At 63.5% G+C, this 18,382-nt stretch overlaps 1 protein-coding gene across 5 annotated transcripts in view; it reads right to left on the bottom strand.

Annotated features, from left to right (window-relative positions):
* Positions 1-1,449: 1,449 nt before the first annotated feature.
* SEMA6B (semaphorin 6B) overlaps positions 1,450-18,382 on the bottom strand; it is an 89,634-nt gene continuing 72,701 nt past the window's right edge. For all 5 annotated transcript variants that reach the window (XM_074978320.1, XM_074978324.1, XM_074978323.1 and 2 more), the window contains 9 exons: positions 18,041-18,129; positions 17,102-17,319; positions 14,715-14,846; positions 13,839-13,988; positions 11,637-11,831; positions 10,142-10,282; positions 7,062-7,139; positions 5,770-5,828; positions 1,450-5,534 (listed from right to left, as the gene is read on the bottom strand). In XM_074978320.1, the coding sequence (XP_074834421.1) occupies positions 4,540-5,534; positions 5,770-5,828; positions 7,062-7,139; positions 10,142-10,282; positions 11,637-11,831; positions 13,839-13,988; positions 14,715-14,846; positions 17,102-17,319; positions 18,041-18,129 (2,057 nt within the window). In that variant the 3' untranslated portion in view covers positions 1,450-4,539. The remainder of the gene's footprint in view (positions 5,535-5,769; positions 5,829-7,061; positions 7,140-10,141; positions 10,283-11,636; positions 11,832-13,838; positions 13,989-14,714; positions 14,847-17,101; positions 17,320-18,040; positions 18,130-18,382) is intronic.

Here is an 18,382-nt window from a genome sequence, read left to right on the forward strand (position 1 = left end):
TGCTAGCTCAACCCCAAGCTATGGGCTGAATGCAGGGCTCACAGGGGAGGGTGCTCTGGGCTGAGCAAACCAGAGGCTCAGAGGGGAGGCTCCTAATGCCCCCCTGCCCCCGGCCTAACCACACCGGCATCAGTTGGCAGAATGCAGAGCTTGCAGCTGTGTCTCCTTAACCTTTGGCTTTACCTGCTGCTGCAGCTGCTGCTTACCAACTAGCCAGCTTCATTCACACGGCCCCGGGCTCTGGGCTGAGACTGTCCTGGCAGCCTAAGGGTGTTAGACCCCCTGGATCCCACTGAGCTGGGTAAAGCGGGATGCCTTGTGTCTCCCCAGGGCAGCTGGCGAGCAGGGACAGCCACACCGACACCCCACTGTGCTGCAGGGGCTGCAGGATCTAGCCCGGGGGTGCCAGACCAGTCCTGCAGCAGTAGCCACGTGGCTTGGCAAAGGCATTTATTGTTCAGACCAACTGGCCAAAGGGCCACCTGTGTGGCTAGGGGGCTGGTTGTCGTGCGTGCGAGAGGTACCACATAGAAGAGCCCTCCGGCCCCGCCCTGAGTGTGCAGTGTACCTAGTACCAAGGCACCAGGTGAATGGGGAGATCCTGACAGACACGCTCCCTCTCAGGGGTGTCCTCCTTTTGGAATGGTCAGATGCGGTAACCCCACCCAGACCTAGCGCGTAGCTTTTGAGCTGTCTCAGCTGGGGCAAGCCAGGCCCTTCTGCCTGTGGGGCCAAGGGTTACGGTCACCCCTAGGTCACCCAGCCACTTGCCAACCTACGATCCAACCTTCTGCCAGCATCTTTGTCCCTGTATCACAAACACAGGGACGGGACAGCCCAGACCCTCAAGGGGCTTCAGCTGTCTCCCATCCTCAGGGGCGCTGGGCAGAAGGGACTCAGCTGAAGACCTGCAGCAGAGGCAGGATTAGAACCCACGGCCTTGCCAAGGCCGCAGCGACGGGGCCATTTGCCAGGCACCCCGGAAGGCAGTGCTGAGTGCAAGGCTCAGTGGGGCTCCGCCCCACAACAGTGAGCAAACACTCATCCAGTACTGACGCCGCTCACTTTCAGGGCCCAAGGTGGGGCCTAGGGGCTGCCGGACCTGACGGGCTGCCCTGGAGAGGCTGGCGGCTGAAGGACGATCGCTGCTCCCAGTGACGGTGGTAGGCAACGCTGGCCCTTGCTGTGCCCTCTGCAGGGCCTGGCCCTGCCTTCGGCAAGTCCATTGCACCGCTCAGCTACTTGGCTGCAAACTCCCTGGGAGTCCCAGCGGCTCCCAGCTCCGCCGGCTGTGGAAGAATCAAGCCAATGGCAGCTCAGGACTGGCAGCAGGAGCATTTCCCACTGAACCAGCCCCAGGCGCAGGCTGGTTCTTTGCAGAGTCCCCTCTGCCGGGGGAGGCGCAGGAACAGGAGCAAAGCAAGCGACGCGGGCGGCCGGGGCTGGGGGGATCCGGTCTTGTAAACAGAACTTTATTGGCAGGGGGAACTCCAGTTACACAGAGAAGAGTTTACTGCTGTCGCATGCACGGCCTGCACAGGTGAGAGGAGAAAGGTCACAGGGGGCACAGGTCACAAGAGAACTTGCATCGCGCCGGACCACTTGCCTGGCAGCGGTCGGTCTCCTGGAGGGCTGGGTGCCTCCCACACCTTATTTACAGAGGTGGGGAGCGGGCGGCCTGCACGCACGGCTTCCTCGGGGGCGGATCGAGACGCCTGCCCCTGGCCGGAGCCCCTCACAGCTGTGGCCTCCTCCAGGCTGTCCTGGGACCTTGGGCGTCACCATGTTCCCCTCCCCTCTGGCCCCAAGCCTGGCTCTGCCCCCTCATAAGCTGCCTGGGGCGGGAAGCCGGCCCTGCCGGGGAAAGCAGGGGCCCAGCTGGCAGGCTCAGGGCTTCCCAGGGCTTCGGCTGCTCTTCGAAGCTGGCCTGGGCAGCGTGGTGGCAGGATCCCTGCAGGTGCTGGCTAAGTGAGGGCTGCAGGCTAGGCCTAGGGGGCTGCAGGCCATGCCCACTGCATGCCCGGCCCCTCAGGCTGCAGCCCCCCTGGCCTGATTCTCACAAACTCTCACTGCCCCGTCAGCCCCCTGGAGGAAGCGTTGGACCCGCAGATGGTGCCAGGCAGGAGCTCTGCTTGGCCACCCCTGGGGGCGCAGGGTTTGCGCCCGCCCCCCTTCCCATCCAGCACCAGGGAAGTCACCCCCCGCCAGGGCCCTTCCTGGCCCGGCCCCACGCTGCTGGTCCTCCCTCTGCACTAGTGCTGGCAGAGGGCCCAGGCTTTGGCCTTGGAGGGTTGGGCTGGAGCCGCTTCCCAGGGCTCCGGGTCTCGGGTCCAGGGAGCAGAGGGGATGAATGAGGCTGCCCCCAGCAGCAGGATCTGGCTGAGGCCCAGTGCTCCAGCCACCCGTCCCGCAGGGAGAAACCCCAGCTCCTACCCCGGCCAGCTTCTGTGGCCCCGAGGGGGGCTGGGGACTCTTGGGCTTGTGGCTGGCCCCCTAGCTGTGGGGGAATCAGATCTCCAGCCTGCGTGGGGTGCCGGTTATCCAGGGAGCAAGCACCCTCCCCTCCCCGGACTCCACAGCCCCAGGCGCTGGGATAAGCGTCTGAACCATCCCCATCCCCCACGCCCCCCGTCCCCTGGGGAACTGCACCACGAGCTCCGCTGCCACCAGGAGTGAGTGTAGCCAGGAGCTGGTCCCAAACCAGGCGGGAGCTGGGCCGAGCCCGGAGACGCTGGCCATGCGCCAGCAGGGGGGCAGTGCCAGGCCCGTGCCCAGACATGCCAGTGCAGCCCACCTGGTCATGGGCTCCCCGGCCCCACAGGGGGCTGGATCCTGCCATCCCAGAGAGCCCCTTCCCTGCCCAGCCGTGGGTCAGCCTGGGGAGGGAGCAGCTAGGGAGCCCACAGCGGGCGACGCTCCCGACCCCTGGCCCCAAGGGATTGTGCAACGTGCGCCGGGGAAAGGAACAGGAAAGAAAGGCCACTTCGCCCCCTCAGTACAATGGAAAATACAAATAGGCCAAGATCCCAGCCTGGAACCCATCGCCGAGTCTGCGCCACACCAGAGCCAGACGCACAGCTGGCTCCTTCCTGCCTGGCGGTCGGTAGAAAATCAGCCCCCAAACGGGGCCCCAATGACAAAAAAGATTGTGCTTCCTATTGTTCCAGCGACGTACGCCCCCTTCCAGCCCCCCCCACCGCCCCGGGAGAGCCCACCAATCCCCACAGCGGCTTGCCCTGGTCCTCTGCCCCCCTCCTGCAGCTGTCACCTCCGGAGTGAAGGGCTCCTGCTGGTACTGGCACTGCATGAAGGCACAGAGCGCTGGTGGCATCATGGGCTGGGGGGAGTCAGCTGGGAACCGGCTAGTTCAGAGGGGCCCAGTAGGGCTGCCTGGCGTTGCCCTGCCTGCCCCAGGAGTGAGCTCTGCCCCCAGAGTCGTGCCAGCCCTGCATGCCTGGGGCAGGAGGAGCCCAGCCCAGCCCAGGGCCGAGGGGGGGCAGTACCAGGAAATGCCACGGGGATGGAGGATGAAGGTGGCCTTGTGTACCTGCTGGAGTGCCAGCCCCGTGCCATGTGCTGGCGTCTGCCCAGCAGGGCTTCCCGGGCTGAAAGGCAAAGTGCTGCTCTATCTGCAGAGAGGCAGCTGGCTGGGCTACTTCAGTCAGGGGGACAGGGACCCCCGCCCGACCCTCACACCCTCTCTCCCCCAGCTCATCAGCTGAGTGGCACTGGTACCTCGCCAGATCCCAGCGCCAGCTGGCCCCACAGGGAAGCCAACTGGCTCCATTCACTGGAGACCGCAGCCAGCGCACCAGGCCTGTGCCGGGAGAGAGAGAGGAGGTCTTGCCCCCCGCCAGCCTGGGGCAGAAGAAGTGCACCCAACAGCCCCTGCCAGGTGAGGCCAGAAGGGCACCCAGCCGTGTGCCCCCGCAGCAAGAGGCAGAGGGTGACCGGGGGTGCGGGGAGGGGCCTGGCAGCGCCGGATAGGGCCAGCTTCGGCCCTGCGTGTAGGGAGCTGATCGCCTGCGGAGGCTGCTCTGTGCCGGGGGCTCGGGGGTGTGAGCCAAGGAGAGAGTCACCCGCCTTCCTCCCACCGCCCCTCACTGCAGTGGGAAGCCGAGGAGGTGAGGAGCTGGGTAGGGTGGGCAGAGCCCCAGTCTCACCGGGGCCGTTTCCAGCCAGCTGCCTTCTGCCCCCGGGGGCTGCTTTGCTCCTGGCTGGGGCGACGACGAGTCTCCTTGGAGAGGGGCTCCGACCCTGCCCAGGTCCCACCGAAACGAGGCAGCGGGCGGGGCAGGGTGGGGAGGAGAGTCCAGCGGGGAACCACCAGCTGCCGGAGCAAATGGGGAGCGCCAGGCCTCCCCCCGCCGCAAGGCAATCGATTCCTCTCTGGCGCCCCTGGAGTCGTTTGCTGGAGATGCACAGGTCTCACCTGTGTCTCCCTGGATGGGAGTGAGGCTCCCTAGGCTCCGCCCCCTCGGTCGAAACCCCGCCCCCAAGAGGCGGCTATAAAACCAACCCACCCCGCCCTGCTGTCTCCTATTTGACGGAGGGAGTCCGCTCCATGCCGTACTTAAGCAGGCGGCTGAGGTCCGTGAGGGTGTGCTGGCTGCCCAGCGTGGGGGCCCGCGGGGGCCCGGCGTGCCGAATGTACCCCCCCGGGCTCTCGCCGCTGTTGAACGTGTGGTTCCGCTTGAGGTGGGCGGCCGCCTTGCTGGCCGCGTTGTTGCTATTGAAGTTCAGCTTGTCGGGGTTCCAGGGGCTGCCGTCGGCATAGTCCCCGGCCTCCCCGCTCGGCGCCGACACCACCCGGCGCCGGTCCGGGCTGTCGTGCGGCGTGGCGGGGAACTCGCCGCACGAGCTCCTGCCCATGCCGGGCCGGTGCTGGGGCCTGGGCCCCTCGCCGAGCTCCCGGCCCCCACTCGCCGGCAGGTAGTGCATGTCCATGGAGGAGTCGCTGGCCTCGTCCTCCAACTCGTGGTCCAGGAGCATGGAGTGGCAGGCGATGGGGATGACGCGCCCGGCCCGGAGGTGCGGGGGCACCGGGGCGTGGCCGGAGTGCAGCAGGATGACAGAGGAGCCGGCGCAGGGCGGCTCGCGGATGGAGGCGTTGATGAGGTTGTGGCTTTGCTCCCAGGTGCAGCTCTGGAGGCTGCCGGAGCAGCGCTTCTGCTGCAGCGGGGTCTGCTCAGGGGTGGGCAGCACCCCCGAGGCCAGCTCGTGCTGGCTGACCTTGAGAAGCCCCTTGGGCCAGCCGTTCTGCATCAGCGGGGCCAGCAGGTTCTCGGGCTGGCCCCCGCGGGCCCGGCGCTCGCCCAGCCGGCTGACGCTCACCACCGACTCGCTGTGCGACAGTATGTTCTCCTTGTCCTTGCGGCGCGCCAGCTCCTTGCGGTCCCGCTGCCCGATGAACCAGCACACGCTGAAGCCGGAGATCACCGCCCCGATGGCGAAGGCGGCCACGGAGGAGATCACCAGGAGATTCACGGAGACCAGCCCGTCCGGCTCCTCCACGAAGCTCTCGGTCACCAGCCCTGGGGGAAGGAGGAGCGGGTCAGCGCCTGGGGAGCAGGGCACAGCCCGGAGCTTGGGGCTGGGCTCTGCCCCAGGGAGCCTGGCCGGACTGCCCCATGTGCTCTACAGCAGCGCCAGCTGGGATCTGGCCGTGTGAACTTCCCCCGACCATGTGCCTTGCCCGGGCCAGCTGGTCCCCTCCCGGGTGCCAGCCATGCAGGCAGCTCCCTGCTGCGCCCCCGAGCCCGCGCTCACCCTCACAGTCCCCAAGGTGCGAGGTGCTGCCTCCGGCGAGGTCCTGTTCAAACGCCGCCCTGCGCAAGGAGGGAAGAGCTCAGTCAGAGGGGAAAAGGGCAGCGGGCTGCGGCGCTCCCTGCGACCTGAGCAGCACTGCTGCCCAGGCGGGGAGAGGGACGCCACGCCGAGGGCCCAGCCCCGGTTCCTTGCTGGCTGCCAGCTTCCTGAACTGGGAACCAAGCAGAGCCCGATGGGAGTGCTGCAGGGCCAGGGCAGGGCAGATGTCGGGCGGAAGGACAGAAGATGGGGGCTGTCACTGCAGGGCTCAGCGTGAGGCTGGAGGAGAAGGGACTGGGCTGGGCTGGGCTGGGCAGTGAGGGGCTGGGCTGGGCTGGATGGCAGATGGCTGGACTGGGTGGCGGGGGGCTGTCAGGTGAGCCACGGATCCGAGTCTGGTTGTTACACAGCCAGGGCATTTCGGCTCTGAGTGCGGGAACTAGCCCCTCCGGCCCGGCCTGAGCCCTGAGGGGAGGGAGGAGATTCCACCCCCTGGCCCAGCAATCATGCTCCTGGGGCGCCGTGCTCCACATGGGCCGGGCTGGGGCGGGGAGGAATGCCCCACGGGACAGCAGCCGAAGGGGGAGAGGCAAAAGGCGAAGGGCTCAGCTCCGGGGGACAGAGGGATGGTTGCTGCTCGGTGGATGTCCCCCGCCGGTGCTCTGGGGCTCAACGGGCCCCCAGGCAAACCTCTCCCCTCTCCGGAAACTGGGGCTTGGTCCCCAGTGTGCCCCGAGGGGCTGCTGGCTGCTGGGCGCCTCTCCTTCAGCCCCGGCCTCAGCAAGGGGCCAGGACCGGGGCTCTGGGAGGGGGTGGCTCAGCGCTGTGTGGAGAGAAGATCCCAGGATGCTCTCAGCCACTGAACTCCCGGCCTGGCGGGTGGGGAGCCACATGTCGGTCCCACGCAAAGGGCTTAGATGTGACACGAGCTTGCTCGTTCTCAGCCCAGCTCCTGCAGGAGGGCAGCACAAGCCCCACCTGCACAGTCAGGCCCAGGACTCTGGCTGCCTGGCTCAGCAGACAGGCCAAAGACTAAGCCACACAGGGGGCCCAGCGAGTGGCCCCTCTGGACCCGGGGGGAGGCAGAGTTGCGGGGCAGAGGGGTGGAGGCTTATCCCACAGCATGGCTGCCCCAGCCCTGCACAGGTCTCTGGTCTCCAGGGCTGTTAGCTCAGCACCCCCACAGCAGCCCGTTCCCATCGAGGCGGCTCCCTGCCCTCAGCCCCTGCAGGATGGAAGCTGGGCAGCGTTACCTGGGGTTGGCTTCCAGGAAGATGCAGGAGCCTTCAGGAGTCCAGCCACAGTAGGGGTCCCGGCTCCCAAGGCAGTTCCTGAAACCCAGCAGGAAAGCGGGGTGGTTAGAGCAATCCAGGTCCCGACACAGGGGATCTCGAGTGCCTGGTTTGCAGTCGGGGTGGGACAATTCATGGGGCCGGGCCAGATCTCTGGTGTAGGCCCCTGGAGCCAGGGAGGTCCCGGGGTGAAGGAAGTGGCTCCCAGCTCTGTAATCCCGTGGGAATGCTGCATCCGGGGCAGCAGAGAAGCCACCCTCATTGAGGCCGTGTTGACGCTTGGGCAAAACGTGAAAATGGCCGCGCTACGGGCAAATCGGAGACCACTAAAGAGATGCTGAGATGAATATTCATTAGCGTGCTGCCGGCCGCGGCACTTCGAAAGTGCGGCGTTTAGCCCGTGCGCGGCTCGGCTCCACGGGGGTCCTTTCCCAAAGGCCCCTGCAAATGTCGAAAGCCCCTTGTTCCTATCAGCTGAAATATTCATCCCAGCGCCTCGTTAGTATCCTCCCATTTGGCCACTTCGATGGTTTGTCCAAGTGTAGACGTAGCCGAAATGAATAACGAACGACAAGGGCCTGGCACCTTCGCAGGCAGCGTGGGCTGGGGCTGGGGACTGGCCAGGCCCTCAGGACACGTGGGTTGATGCCCCAGCTCTGCTACTGGGGGACCTGGGATAAGTCACTTGCTTTCTTCCCCAGCCCACCTTTTGTGTTGTCTGTGAACCAGTGTGTGCAGGGACTGTCTCACCCTGTGCACAGCACCTGGCATAACGGGGCCCTGATCTCCAGCAAGGGATTTAGCCACTGCCACTCAGCCACTCCAAACGTCTCCACCGCAAGAACACCTGGGTCACAAAGCCCCGCACTCCCCATAGGAGGCAGCAGCATTAATGTCTGTGCCACCTCAGTTCAGCAGCCTGGCCGCTGAATTCTGATCTGGTCTTTAATGATGTGATCACGCACTGTCTTCACACGGGGACCCGGCTTCATTCAGCTCTCAGCTGCAGGGGAAGTCTGGATCTGCCAGCAGGGAAGGGGTTTGGAATACACCTGGAAGTCACAGAATCCTAGGGCTGGAAGGGACCTCAGGAGGTTATTGAGTCCAGCCCCCTGCCCAAAGCAGGATCAACCCCAACTAAATCATCCCAGCCAGGGCTTTGTCAAGCTGGGACTTAAAGACCTCCAGGGATGAAGAATCCACCACCTCTCTAGGCAACACATTCCAGCGCTTCCCCTCCTTCCTGGGGAAATAGTTTTTCCTCATATCCAACCTAGGCCTCCCCCACAGCAACTGGAGACCATTGCTCCTTGCTCTGTCATCCGTCACCACTGAGAACAGCCTCTCTCCATCCTCTTTAGCACCCCCCTTCAGGAAGTTGAAGGCTGCTATTAAGTCACCCCTCAGTCTGCTCTTCTGCAAACTAAATAAGCCCAAATCCCTCAGCCTCTCCGCGTAGGTCATGTGCTCCAGCCCCTTAATCGTTTTGGTTGCCCTCTGTTGGACTCTCTCCAGTGCATCCCCATCTTTCTATATTGGGGGGCCCAGAACTGGACGCAATACTCCAGATGTGACCTCACCAGAGCCGAGTAAAGGGGAATAATAACTTCTCTAGCTCTGCTGGAAACGCTCCTGCTAATGCACCCCAATATGCTGTTAGCCTTCCTGGCTACAAGGGCACCCTGGTGACTCATATCCAGCCTCTCAGCAACTGTAGTCCCCGGGTCCCTTCTTGCCCGCCCCCCACGCAGTAGATCCCAGGAGCTGCTGGACAAAGGCTCCAGATGGAGGAAGGGAGCAGTGCTCCTGCTGGATCCTTCAGTCCTGGTTGCCCTGGAAAAATCACTTGCTGCCCTCAGCGCCGTTCCTGCCCAGCAGGTGGAGCTTTCCTTTGCTGGGAGATTCCCTAAGGAGGCAGGACTTGAGCCGAGATGTTCTGAATAATTGTGTCTCAGGCTCTGATAACGAGGTGGGACCGTTGTGGGAGAGGACGCGGGCACCAGCCCTCAGCCCCATAGACTAACAGAACACTAGAACTGGAAGGGCCCCCGAGAGGGCATCGAGTCCAGTCCCCTGCCCCCAGGGCAGGACCAGGCACCATCTAGACCATCCCTGAGAGGTGTCTGTCTAACCAGCTCTTAAATATCTCCAGCGATGGAGATTCCACAACTTATTCCAGTGTTTGACCACCCTGAGAGTCAGGAACTTTTTCCTAATGTCCAACCTAAACCTCCCTTGCTGCAGTTGAAGCCCATTGTTCCTTGTTCTATCCTCAGAGCCCGAGGAGAACCATTTTTCTCTCTCCTCCGTGTAACCCTCTTTGAGGCACTTGTAAACCGCTAACATGTCCCCTCTCAGTCTTCTCTTTTCCAAATTAAACAAGCCCAATTCTTTCAGTCTCCCTTCATTGCTCATGTTCTCTAGACCTTCCATCGTTCTTGTTGCTCTTCTCTGAACCTTCTCCAATTTCTCCACATCTTTCTTGAACTGTGGTGCCCAGAACTGGACACAATACTCCAGCTGAGGCCTAACCAGCGCAGAGTAGAGCGGAAGAACGACTTCTCACGTCTTGTTCACAACACTTCTGCTAATGCAGCCCAGAATCACGGCCGCTTTTTTTGCAATAGCGTCACATGTGACAATTGGGGTTGCTAGCTGAGCAGCCTGGCCCCTACAAGGGAAACTCGCCCCTGCCCCGCCCCAGAACCCCACTCATGGGGCAGCAGGGTCTAGAGATGGAGGAAAGGCTCTGGTGCAGAGCCCGGTTGGTCCCACATTGCAGGAGGGGAGTTTTGAACCCCTCCTGCTCCCAAGGTGATATTCATGCCCCTGCTCCAAAGAGAACGGCACACCAGCACATCCAGCCTGGTGACGTCACAACCTTCTCAGGGGTGTCAATGGAAAACCAAGGAGAGACGGTGTTTGTGTGCTGGGGGCGTTCTGTGGAAACCCCGCCCACAAGCCCAAACCCCGCCCATCCACCACCCCTTCCCGCCGCTCGACCTCTTTGGTGCGGTGGGTGCTGAGAACGAAAAACTCACTTCATGCAGCCCGAGTGCTGCTGGCATCGGGCCGTGGGCACCCTCACCACGCACGGGGGGAAGGCCAGCAGCAAGGAGCCTGTGGCTTTGTCCAGCTCCATGGCCAGGAGCCGCCGTTCCTCCTCGGTGTCCCGGCCGCACCTGCAGACAGACCCGGGGAATAGTCAGTCCACCCCGCCTCCGAGGGGAGAGCCCACGTGCCCCGAGCCGGCGAGGAGCTGCCAGTGTGAGCCAGGGCTGGTCCCAAAGAGGGCATGGGGCACAGAGACCTTTCGCAACCTTCTCTAGGGAAGAGAACTGCAGGTCCTGGATTGTCCCTGCCCCTCTGGGAAAAGTGCCGTGCCAAGCCAAGCACGGCAATGGAGATCCTTTTGTGCGGCAGGAGATGGTGAGGCCTGTGGGATGGGACGGGGAGGGATTCTCTGTGCATTGTTATCAGGGGACCTCAGAGGCAGAGCCTGACCACACCCTGTGTTGGGTGGGCAGGGCAGGGCTGTATGGACATGGAACGTGAACGCCCAGTGCATGCGGGCACTGCGATAAATCCCTCCCCCTCTTGGAATCCAACTTCTGCCAGGGCCTGACAATTACACAGGCATCTATGACACAGACCAGCCCAGGTGTCGGGGGTCCTGTGGAGTCCCTGCCAATGGCCCAGAACCAGCTGATGGTCACAGCCAGGGCAAGAGGTTTGGAGAGGAAATCGTCTGCGAGAGATGCACCGCCGGGGAGATCGGCTTTGGAGTGGAACTGCTCCCCGGAGGCGACGTGGGGCGAGTCTCTGGGCTGAGTTGCCAGCCCTGAGTTTACTCTCTCAGCTGCGGGCCTGAGGGTTTACAAAGATTCGAGCGTACAAGGAAAGTCTCAGCAGAGGGAACCCCCTGGGGTCGGAGACAAGAGTCTGTCGGTGTCCAGGAGATGGGGAGTGGGCAGCGATTCTATCCGTTACGGAGGAGACCCACTACCTCCGGGGATCCCAGCTTGCCAGACTGACAAGCGCTGCAAGTCTCACCGTGCGGGCACGAAATGCCTCCTTCGGCAGGAAAGTGACGAGTAAGCAAGCACAGGCCACCGACTGGGCTGTTCTCTTTCCTTTCCTGTTTCCCAATCCCTTTACTGGCTTCTGGGTGGATTTCGCTCAAGCGCTGGGACTTTACCAGCACGAGGTGCGCAGGGCCATGGAGGCGGCAGAGCAGCATGCACTGTGGGTGTCCGCACGCAAGGGACTGGGCCCCAGGGTGCCACAAGAGCAGTAGCTGAGGAGAGGTCTAATGGGGAGAGTTTCCCTGGGCGAGCACAGACAAGGCTGCCTGTGGCACAGAAACTCAGCTCCACCTGTCCAGGTGCCAACACCAGGCTTGTCCCCAGGGGATCTCCCCATCTCTGTCTGGCGTCTCCATGTCCCCAAAGCCCATTGCATGGTCCCCAAGCTCCCTTCCTTCCCGCGCCACAGCTCTGAGCGCGCTCGGCGCAGCGGGGCTGTGGCAATGCCCACCTGCCGGGGTGGTACGTCTCGAACTCCTCCAGGAGCAGGCTCTGGCTCCCGGCGCTGACGGCTGCGGGGCTGGCGCTGACGTTGGGCTTGATTAGGAACTTGAGGACGGTGCCGGTGTTGGAGCCCAGGAACACCACAGTGCTGTTGGCCCAGGGCCCCGCCGCACTGTCCACCGCAATTTTACGGAGCTGGTACCTGTGGAGCAGGGCAGAGGGGAGGCAGGAGGGGAGGGGTTGTTACTGCTAAGGGCGGCTGAGGTTCAAGAGAAGCCCAGAGAAGAGGTGATGCCGTCAGGAGTGGGGGAGAGAGGCAGGAGGAGGGGAGGTGGGAGAGCGTCCCAGGGTTAACACACTTAGTGTGCGGTGGACTCTTAGGAGTGAGAAAAGAACTGCTGTATTAACACTTACTGCCTCCTGCTAGTGTGCACGGGAATGTCCATCTCCATCAGCCTCTAACCCACGTCCCCACCAGAACCCACCCGGCCCCAATCCAGAACCCAACCTGTGGCCTAGTCAGAGCCCACCTACACTCCAAACTGAACCCACAGCAGATCCAACTCAGAACCCAACCCAGAACCCCACCAGACCCCAAACCACATCCACACCAGAACCCACCCAGAACTCCACCAGACCCCAACCCAAATCCCCATCAGAATCCAACCTATGTCCTAGCCAGAACCCACCCCTATTCCAAAGTAGTGCAGATCCAACCCAGGAGCCAACCCACATCCCCGCCAGACCTTAAACCCTGTCCCCAACAGAACCCACCCAGATCCCAACCTGAACCCAATGTAGACCCTAACCAGAGCCCCACCAGAACAGGTTTCCTTGCTATGCAATATACCCTGCCCACCACAGCTCCACACACAGACAGACAGGCGCCCAGGAGGCTGTGCTGTGACCGGCAGAGGAGAGGAAGAGAGATGGGCCGGGGGGTGGGGGATCCCAACTTCTAGAGAAAGCTGCAGCTAAACGGGAGGCTCCTTGCAAGGGTCAATTGGAATAAAAGTTTTCCATTGTCTCATTCCAGCTGCAATTACGCACTGAGGAGCTCTGGCTGCTTTGCCTTTCTGCAGCACTGGAGCCATGGGGTGAGGGTTCGGCAACACTGTGCTCCCCCTCCCCTCCTGCTCTTCCCCGCCGGCGGGCCCCGTCTGGAGACCACTGGCCCCTCACACCTGCACTTGTCTGTCCCCATCCTCCCCACCGCCCACACACACATCTCCCTGCGCGTGATGGAAACTCCCTGCCCTCTCGCCCTCCCTGCCATGCCCCCCAGCGAGTGGTACAGCTGCCCGTCGACCTGAGCCCCCAGAGCCTCTGCCTGGGAGCTTCTGCCTCGAGGGGCAGGGAGTGACGCTTCATTAATTCCCCGTAAAATGGCAATTAAGGCAGATTTAATTAGAATGAGGCAATCTCGGCTGCGAAGTTGAGAAGATCTATCAACTCTCTTGGTGCTCTTAGTCCTCGCACGGGCACGTGCATGTGCATACATGTGCACGTATTACACTCACCCATTCACAACTGTCAATTTACATGCCAGGACAGGCATATGCACACATTTGCAAGAGCACACACATGCGCGCGTGCACACAGGTACACGTGGCCATGCAGTCGCCGCTGCACAAATACACAAGTGCACACGCACATGCATGCACATATACTCAAGTGTGCATGCACACACAGTTATAGACACGCACATGCACATGCACACTCACAAGGGCACACCTGCACACGCACACACCCACTCACCAGGGCACATCCGAACATCCACGAGTGTCCACGCCTACACACGCTCCCTAGTGCAAACACACCCACTCGCACGCCCTTTGCTTCATTTCACTCCCTCCCACGGGAATGAGACCAGCCTGCTCCTGGCTGCTTGGACAGGGGGAACGCAGCCCTGCCTGACATGCCGTCAGCCTGGCCCTGAGCACCAGGCCGGCCACGCCCGTGGCTAGAGGTGGCAGATGATTGCCGGGGAGGGCCACAACTCTCCTCCTGGTTGGGAGCAGCCAGGCCCGGCCTCCCAGGCGCGGTGGCTGGCGGCACGTGCCGGCCCTCCTGGCTTCCCCCTTCCTGCAGCAGCACCTCACGGTTACGTTTGGGGGTTGTGCTGATTAGGAAGCGCCAGCAACCCGGCTGCATCCAGGCTGATCTCCCCTGCCGGGCGCGGGGCACAGCGGCGCAGGGGCTCTCTCACCGCGTCATGGTGCGGATGATCCAGGGGGCGTGGCCCAGCGAGGGCACCGACTCGTCCATCAGGGGATGCGTCTTCATGAAGTTGAGGATCTCGTCCGGGAAGGAACTGGAGGAGTTATAGCGCATGCCGGGGGCTGCGCAGCACCCGGGCCTGGGGGCAGAGGGGGAGGCAAGGGCTGAGTGGCCGGTGTCTCCCACCTCCCGCCCCCAACCCTTTGTGCCCCTCCCAGAGGTGCCGGGGAGCAGTCACCTGAGCAGGGGCATGACCAAGGGATGGTTCCCGCCACTGCCCCCCACCCCCGAGCCCCCCAAGAGGGGGAAGGTCGTGAGCCCTTGGTCTGACTGTCCTGGCTGGGGCAGCTCCCCAAAGGGACAGGCCTAGTGCATGTTTGTGGGTGTCCCCACTGGGATCCTGCCAGGGACCAGAGCTGAGATCTGCTCTGACTTTCCCGGGCTCGGGATGAGGGCAGTGGGGGGGGGGGGGGGTGCAAAGACCCAGGGTGATGGGGGAGGGGCTTGACATGCTAAGACACAGGGGCCGGGGTGGGGGATGGGGTAGCCACTGAAGGCTTTTGGGGGAGGGTGACAACTTCGGACATAGGATTTGGGGTGGGAGAGACAAGGGAGGACCTAGGACACAGGGGCCAGGGCGGGGAGGGGCACCCTAGGAGCCTGCCTGGGGGAGGGGAAGGACCTTCCGGGACATGGGGACCTGGGTGGGGGAAGGGAAGGACGTTCCAGGACCCAGGGCCCCAGGAAGGGGAGGGGGGGGACCCCCTGGACTCGGGGCCCAGGGGGAGGGTTGCTAACAGGTGCGGATTGCTCCATGCTGGCGCTCTCCTGGCCCGGCCCGTCCCAGCCCGTCCCGCCCACTCACCGCGGCTTCGGCACCAGCTCCTCGGGCACGGGAGTCCAGACGGACTCGGGGGATTTCTGCTCCCGGAACCGTCCCTCAAAGACAGAGGCCACCTGTGCCATGTCGAAGGCGCAGACCGCCGAGCCGGGGATGCTGCAGAGACGCCAGGCCCATGAGAGCCGCGTTACTGGCCTCCCAGGCCCCCACCCCGACCCCCGCATGGCACCGGACCCACGGAGGGCCCAGGCCCGGCCGGGGCAGCTCACGAGAGGGACGAGCCTAGTGGACGTTTGTGGGTGTCCCGAGGGGGGTCCTGCTGGGGAGCAGAGCTGAGTTCTGCTCTGACCCTGGGCTGAGCCTTTCTTGGGGTCTGTCTGGGACCTAGCACTGCTCAGCGCCAGTCGGGTGTCTAGGCCCAGCCTCTTTGGGGATCCATTTGTGATTGGTTCTGATTGGGGTCCAGTTTCGTGTCTAGGCCCAGCCCTGTTTGGGATCCTTTTAGGGCTGGTCTGAGATCCAGTCTGGCGCTGGGCCGGGCTCCATCTGGGATCCAGTCTGGGGCAGGGCCGGGTTCTGTCTGGGATCCAGTCTGGGGCAGGGCTGGGTTCCGTCTGGGATCATCTGGGGCTGGGCTGGGTTCCGTCTGGGATCCAGTCTGGGGCTGGGCCGGGTTCTGTCTGGGATCCAGTCTGGGGCAGGGCTGGGTTCCGTCTGGGATCATCTGGGGCTGGGCTGGGTTCCGTCTGGGATCCAGTCTGGGGCTGGGCCGGGTTCCGTCTGGGATCCAGTCTGGGGCTGGGCCGGGTTCCGTCTGGGATCCAGTCTGGGGCTGGGCCGGGCTCCGTCTGGGATCCAGTCTGGGGCTGGGCTGGGCTCTGTCTGGGATCCAGTCTGGGGCTGGGCCGGGCTCCGTCTGGGATCCAGTCTGGGGCTGGGCTGGGCTCCGTCTGGGATCCAGTCTGGGGCTGGGCCGGGTTCCGTCTGCTCAGCAATCTGAAAGCAGCTACTTGGCTCCGAGTGCCCAAAGTCACGTCAGGCCCCCACAGCAACACCCTCACACCTCAGGGACTCTTGGGCTGCCCCTGCCCAGGGCTGGCACCTGCACAGATGGGTCAGCGTGAACTGGGAAGTGCCCCAATTCCGGAGAGGAATGAGCTGCCCCCGCCGTGGTACTGCAGAGGCTCGGGAGCAGGGATGTCGGAGAGGGCCGGGCTGCACGGCTCAGGCACAGGCGCAGGGGAGGGAGACCTCCACAGCAGCCAAAAGGCAGAGAAAAGCCCTTTCCTTCCCTGCTGCCCACCCTGGCCATGGCTGATTAGTTCCCAAAGCCACCTCTGCAGCCGACGAGCCGGGCCTCCCCCTGCACAACCAGCCCCTCACCCCCCGGCACTAGACTCAATGGGCAGCGCATACCAATCACCTCCAGGTCCTGGGCCTGTGATGGGAGACGCTCGGGCCTCCCCGGTGAAGGGAGGGGGCACACCTGGATTTCTCCCCCGGCAGGTTTGTACATAATCCCAGCCCTGGCATGTATCCTACGTGGATGGAACGGACGTCCCGGTGGGGCCTGATGGGGCCATGCAGCAGGAGGAGCCCAGCTGGGCCAGGGAAGTGCCAGGATTTCTATCCAGAGCTGGCAGCTCCCGCTGTCTGGAACCGGGTCAGGGACTTGAAGGCACAAGATGGGACCAAGCTTCACCATCCCGCCTGGCCTGGTGCGAAATATTCCCTGGGACACCCTACCTCACGCTCAGCCCATTGCACGGCTGGGCCAGGGGAGCGGTCTGAGACCCTGCCTGGACTAGCGCCAAGAGCAGCTCACGTTGACAGCCAGCGGGGTGCCACTGGCATCTCTGAGCTCTGGATCAGGCCCGCGGCGGGGGCAGGGAGGGAGGGGTTCATGCACTCTGCCAGAGGTGCAGCAGCTTCTCAGCGTGGCTGCTTGGAAAACCTGGTGGGAGAGTCTGGGGCAGCCTCGAGTTAGACGGTTTGGTCGGTCCCACATGGGTCCCACGCTGACCGGAATGAATGCAGACTCCCGCTGGCGTCAGCGGCCTTGGATCTGGCCCTGGGCATCGTGCAGGGGGTGTGCAGAAGGATGCACGTGGGCGGGCAGATATGTGCGCACGCACTCGTGCATATGCGTGGACGTGTGCAGAGACGGCCAGGGGCATTTCAGACAGAACGAGGGACGCATTTGGCCAGGCCATTGAGGTCCTCTGCAGCCAGGGGCCCAGCGCTGAGATGCACCAGCCTGTGGGAGCTTTGCTTGGGAAGACCCTGGAATCGGTCTGCTCCTGCCTCCTAACCTCATCTGGGGGGCGAAATGACCAGCAGCGAGAGCGCCCAGCTGGGCACAGTGCCGAGGGACCCCCCAAGCTCATTGCTCCAGAGCGGAGCAGACCGACCTGTTGGAGGGCGTGGAGAAGACCGCCAGCACCACAGGCCGCCCGTCCAGGTACAGGATGTCCGTCACCGACTGGATCACGTTGAAGTAGAAATGCGAGTCCCCCGGCACAGAGCAGTTCAGCCGGGCCTTGAGGAAGGACGTCCACTGCTTCTCCAGCACCCGCTGCGAGCCCCCCATGTCGTTCTTACACACCCGGGCCACGCGGGACACCACCACCTGCAGCCGGGAGGAGGGCAGGGGAGAGGGCGTCACGGCAGGAAGGCCCTTCCCAGGCTGGCTCAGCCAACCAGCTGCCTTCCGATCCCTGTGCCCTGCTAGAGCTGCTGGGCCCCGCACTCTGGCCAGTCCACGGTCAGGCCACTGCAGCACCACGGAGGGGAGAAGGGAGGGACTGAGCTGGGAGAGCACCGGGTGGTTACCTCCCAGGTAGCTTTTCCCTGGTCCACCTCTGCCCAGCCCTGCCTCTGCAGACACACTGGGTCTCCACTGGAGAGACAGCAGGGCAGCGCAGGGCAGGGCGCAGGAGTGGGATTTAAGAGACCCGCGATCTATTCCCAGCTGTGCCAGTGACCAGGCAGGTAAGTCATTTCCCTGCTCTGTGCCTCTCCCTCCCCATCGCCTCTTGGCTGCATACACTGTATGCGCCTCGGGACAGGGCCGGTGTGCCAGAGCTCGGCCAGGGCCCCTGTGCACTGCCCAGAAATGGAGGCAATTCCTGCAGCACGTACTGCCCTGTATGTATGGAGTGACTGGCGAGAAGCACCAGCTGCCCATAGAGCTGTTGGTTCTCCATGCGCTCCCTGAAGCCTGTCACCTCGGTTCTCCAGCCCAGCCTGTCCCGGGGACACGACATCGCAGAGCAGAAGGGGGCTGAGCGGCCACGCCCCTGGGGAGCCCGGGCTGAGTCTGGGGCCGCCAGCCGGGGCTGGGAACTTACCTTCTCCAGATAGTTAAACTCCATGGCGATCTCCCGGAAGAAGAAATAGACGTGGCTCTTCCATTCCACAGCATGGACAAAGTAGGGCTCTGGTGCGGGGAGAGCAAAGCCAAGGGGGTCAGGATCTAGCCACGGGAAGCGAGGGAAGGGCTGGGGGAGCCGGATGAGAGACAGCCAGGCGTGTGCCTTGCAGGAGTGCCCTCAGCCTGAGGCTGGGCCCTGTGTGAGCAGCCCAGGAGCACCCAGGCTGGGCAACTCTCTAAGGCAGCAGGTAACTCAACGCAGCCCCAGCGTGGTCCCCAGCAGAGAATGGTCTCTCTCCCCACCCCCCTGGGAACAGCC

Source organism: Carettochelys insculpta, chromosome 27 (assembly GCF_033958435.1).
Source record: "Carettochelys insculpta isolate YL-2023 chromosome 27, ASM3395843v1, whole genome shotgun sequence".
In the NCBI taxonomy this organism is placed as follows: domain Eukaryota; kingdom Metazoa; phylum Chordata; order Testudines; family Carettochelyidae; genus Carettochelys; species Carettochelys insculpta.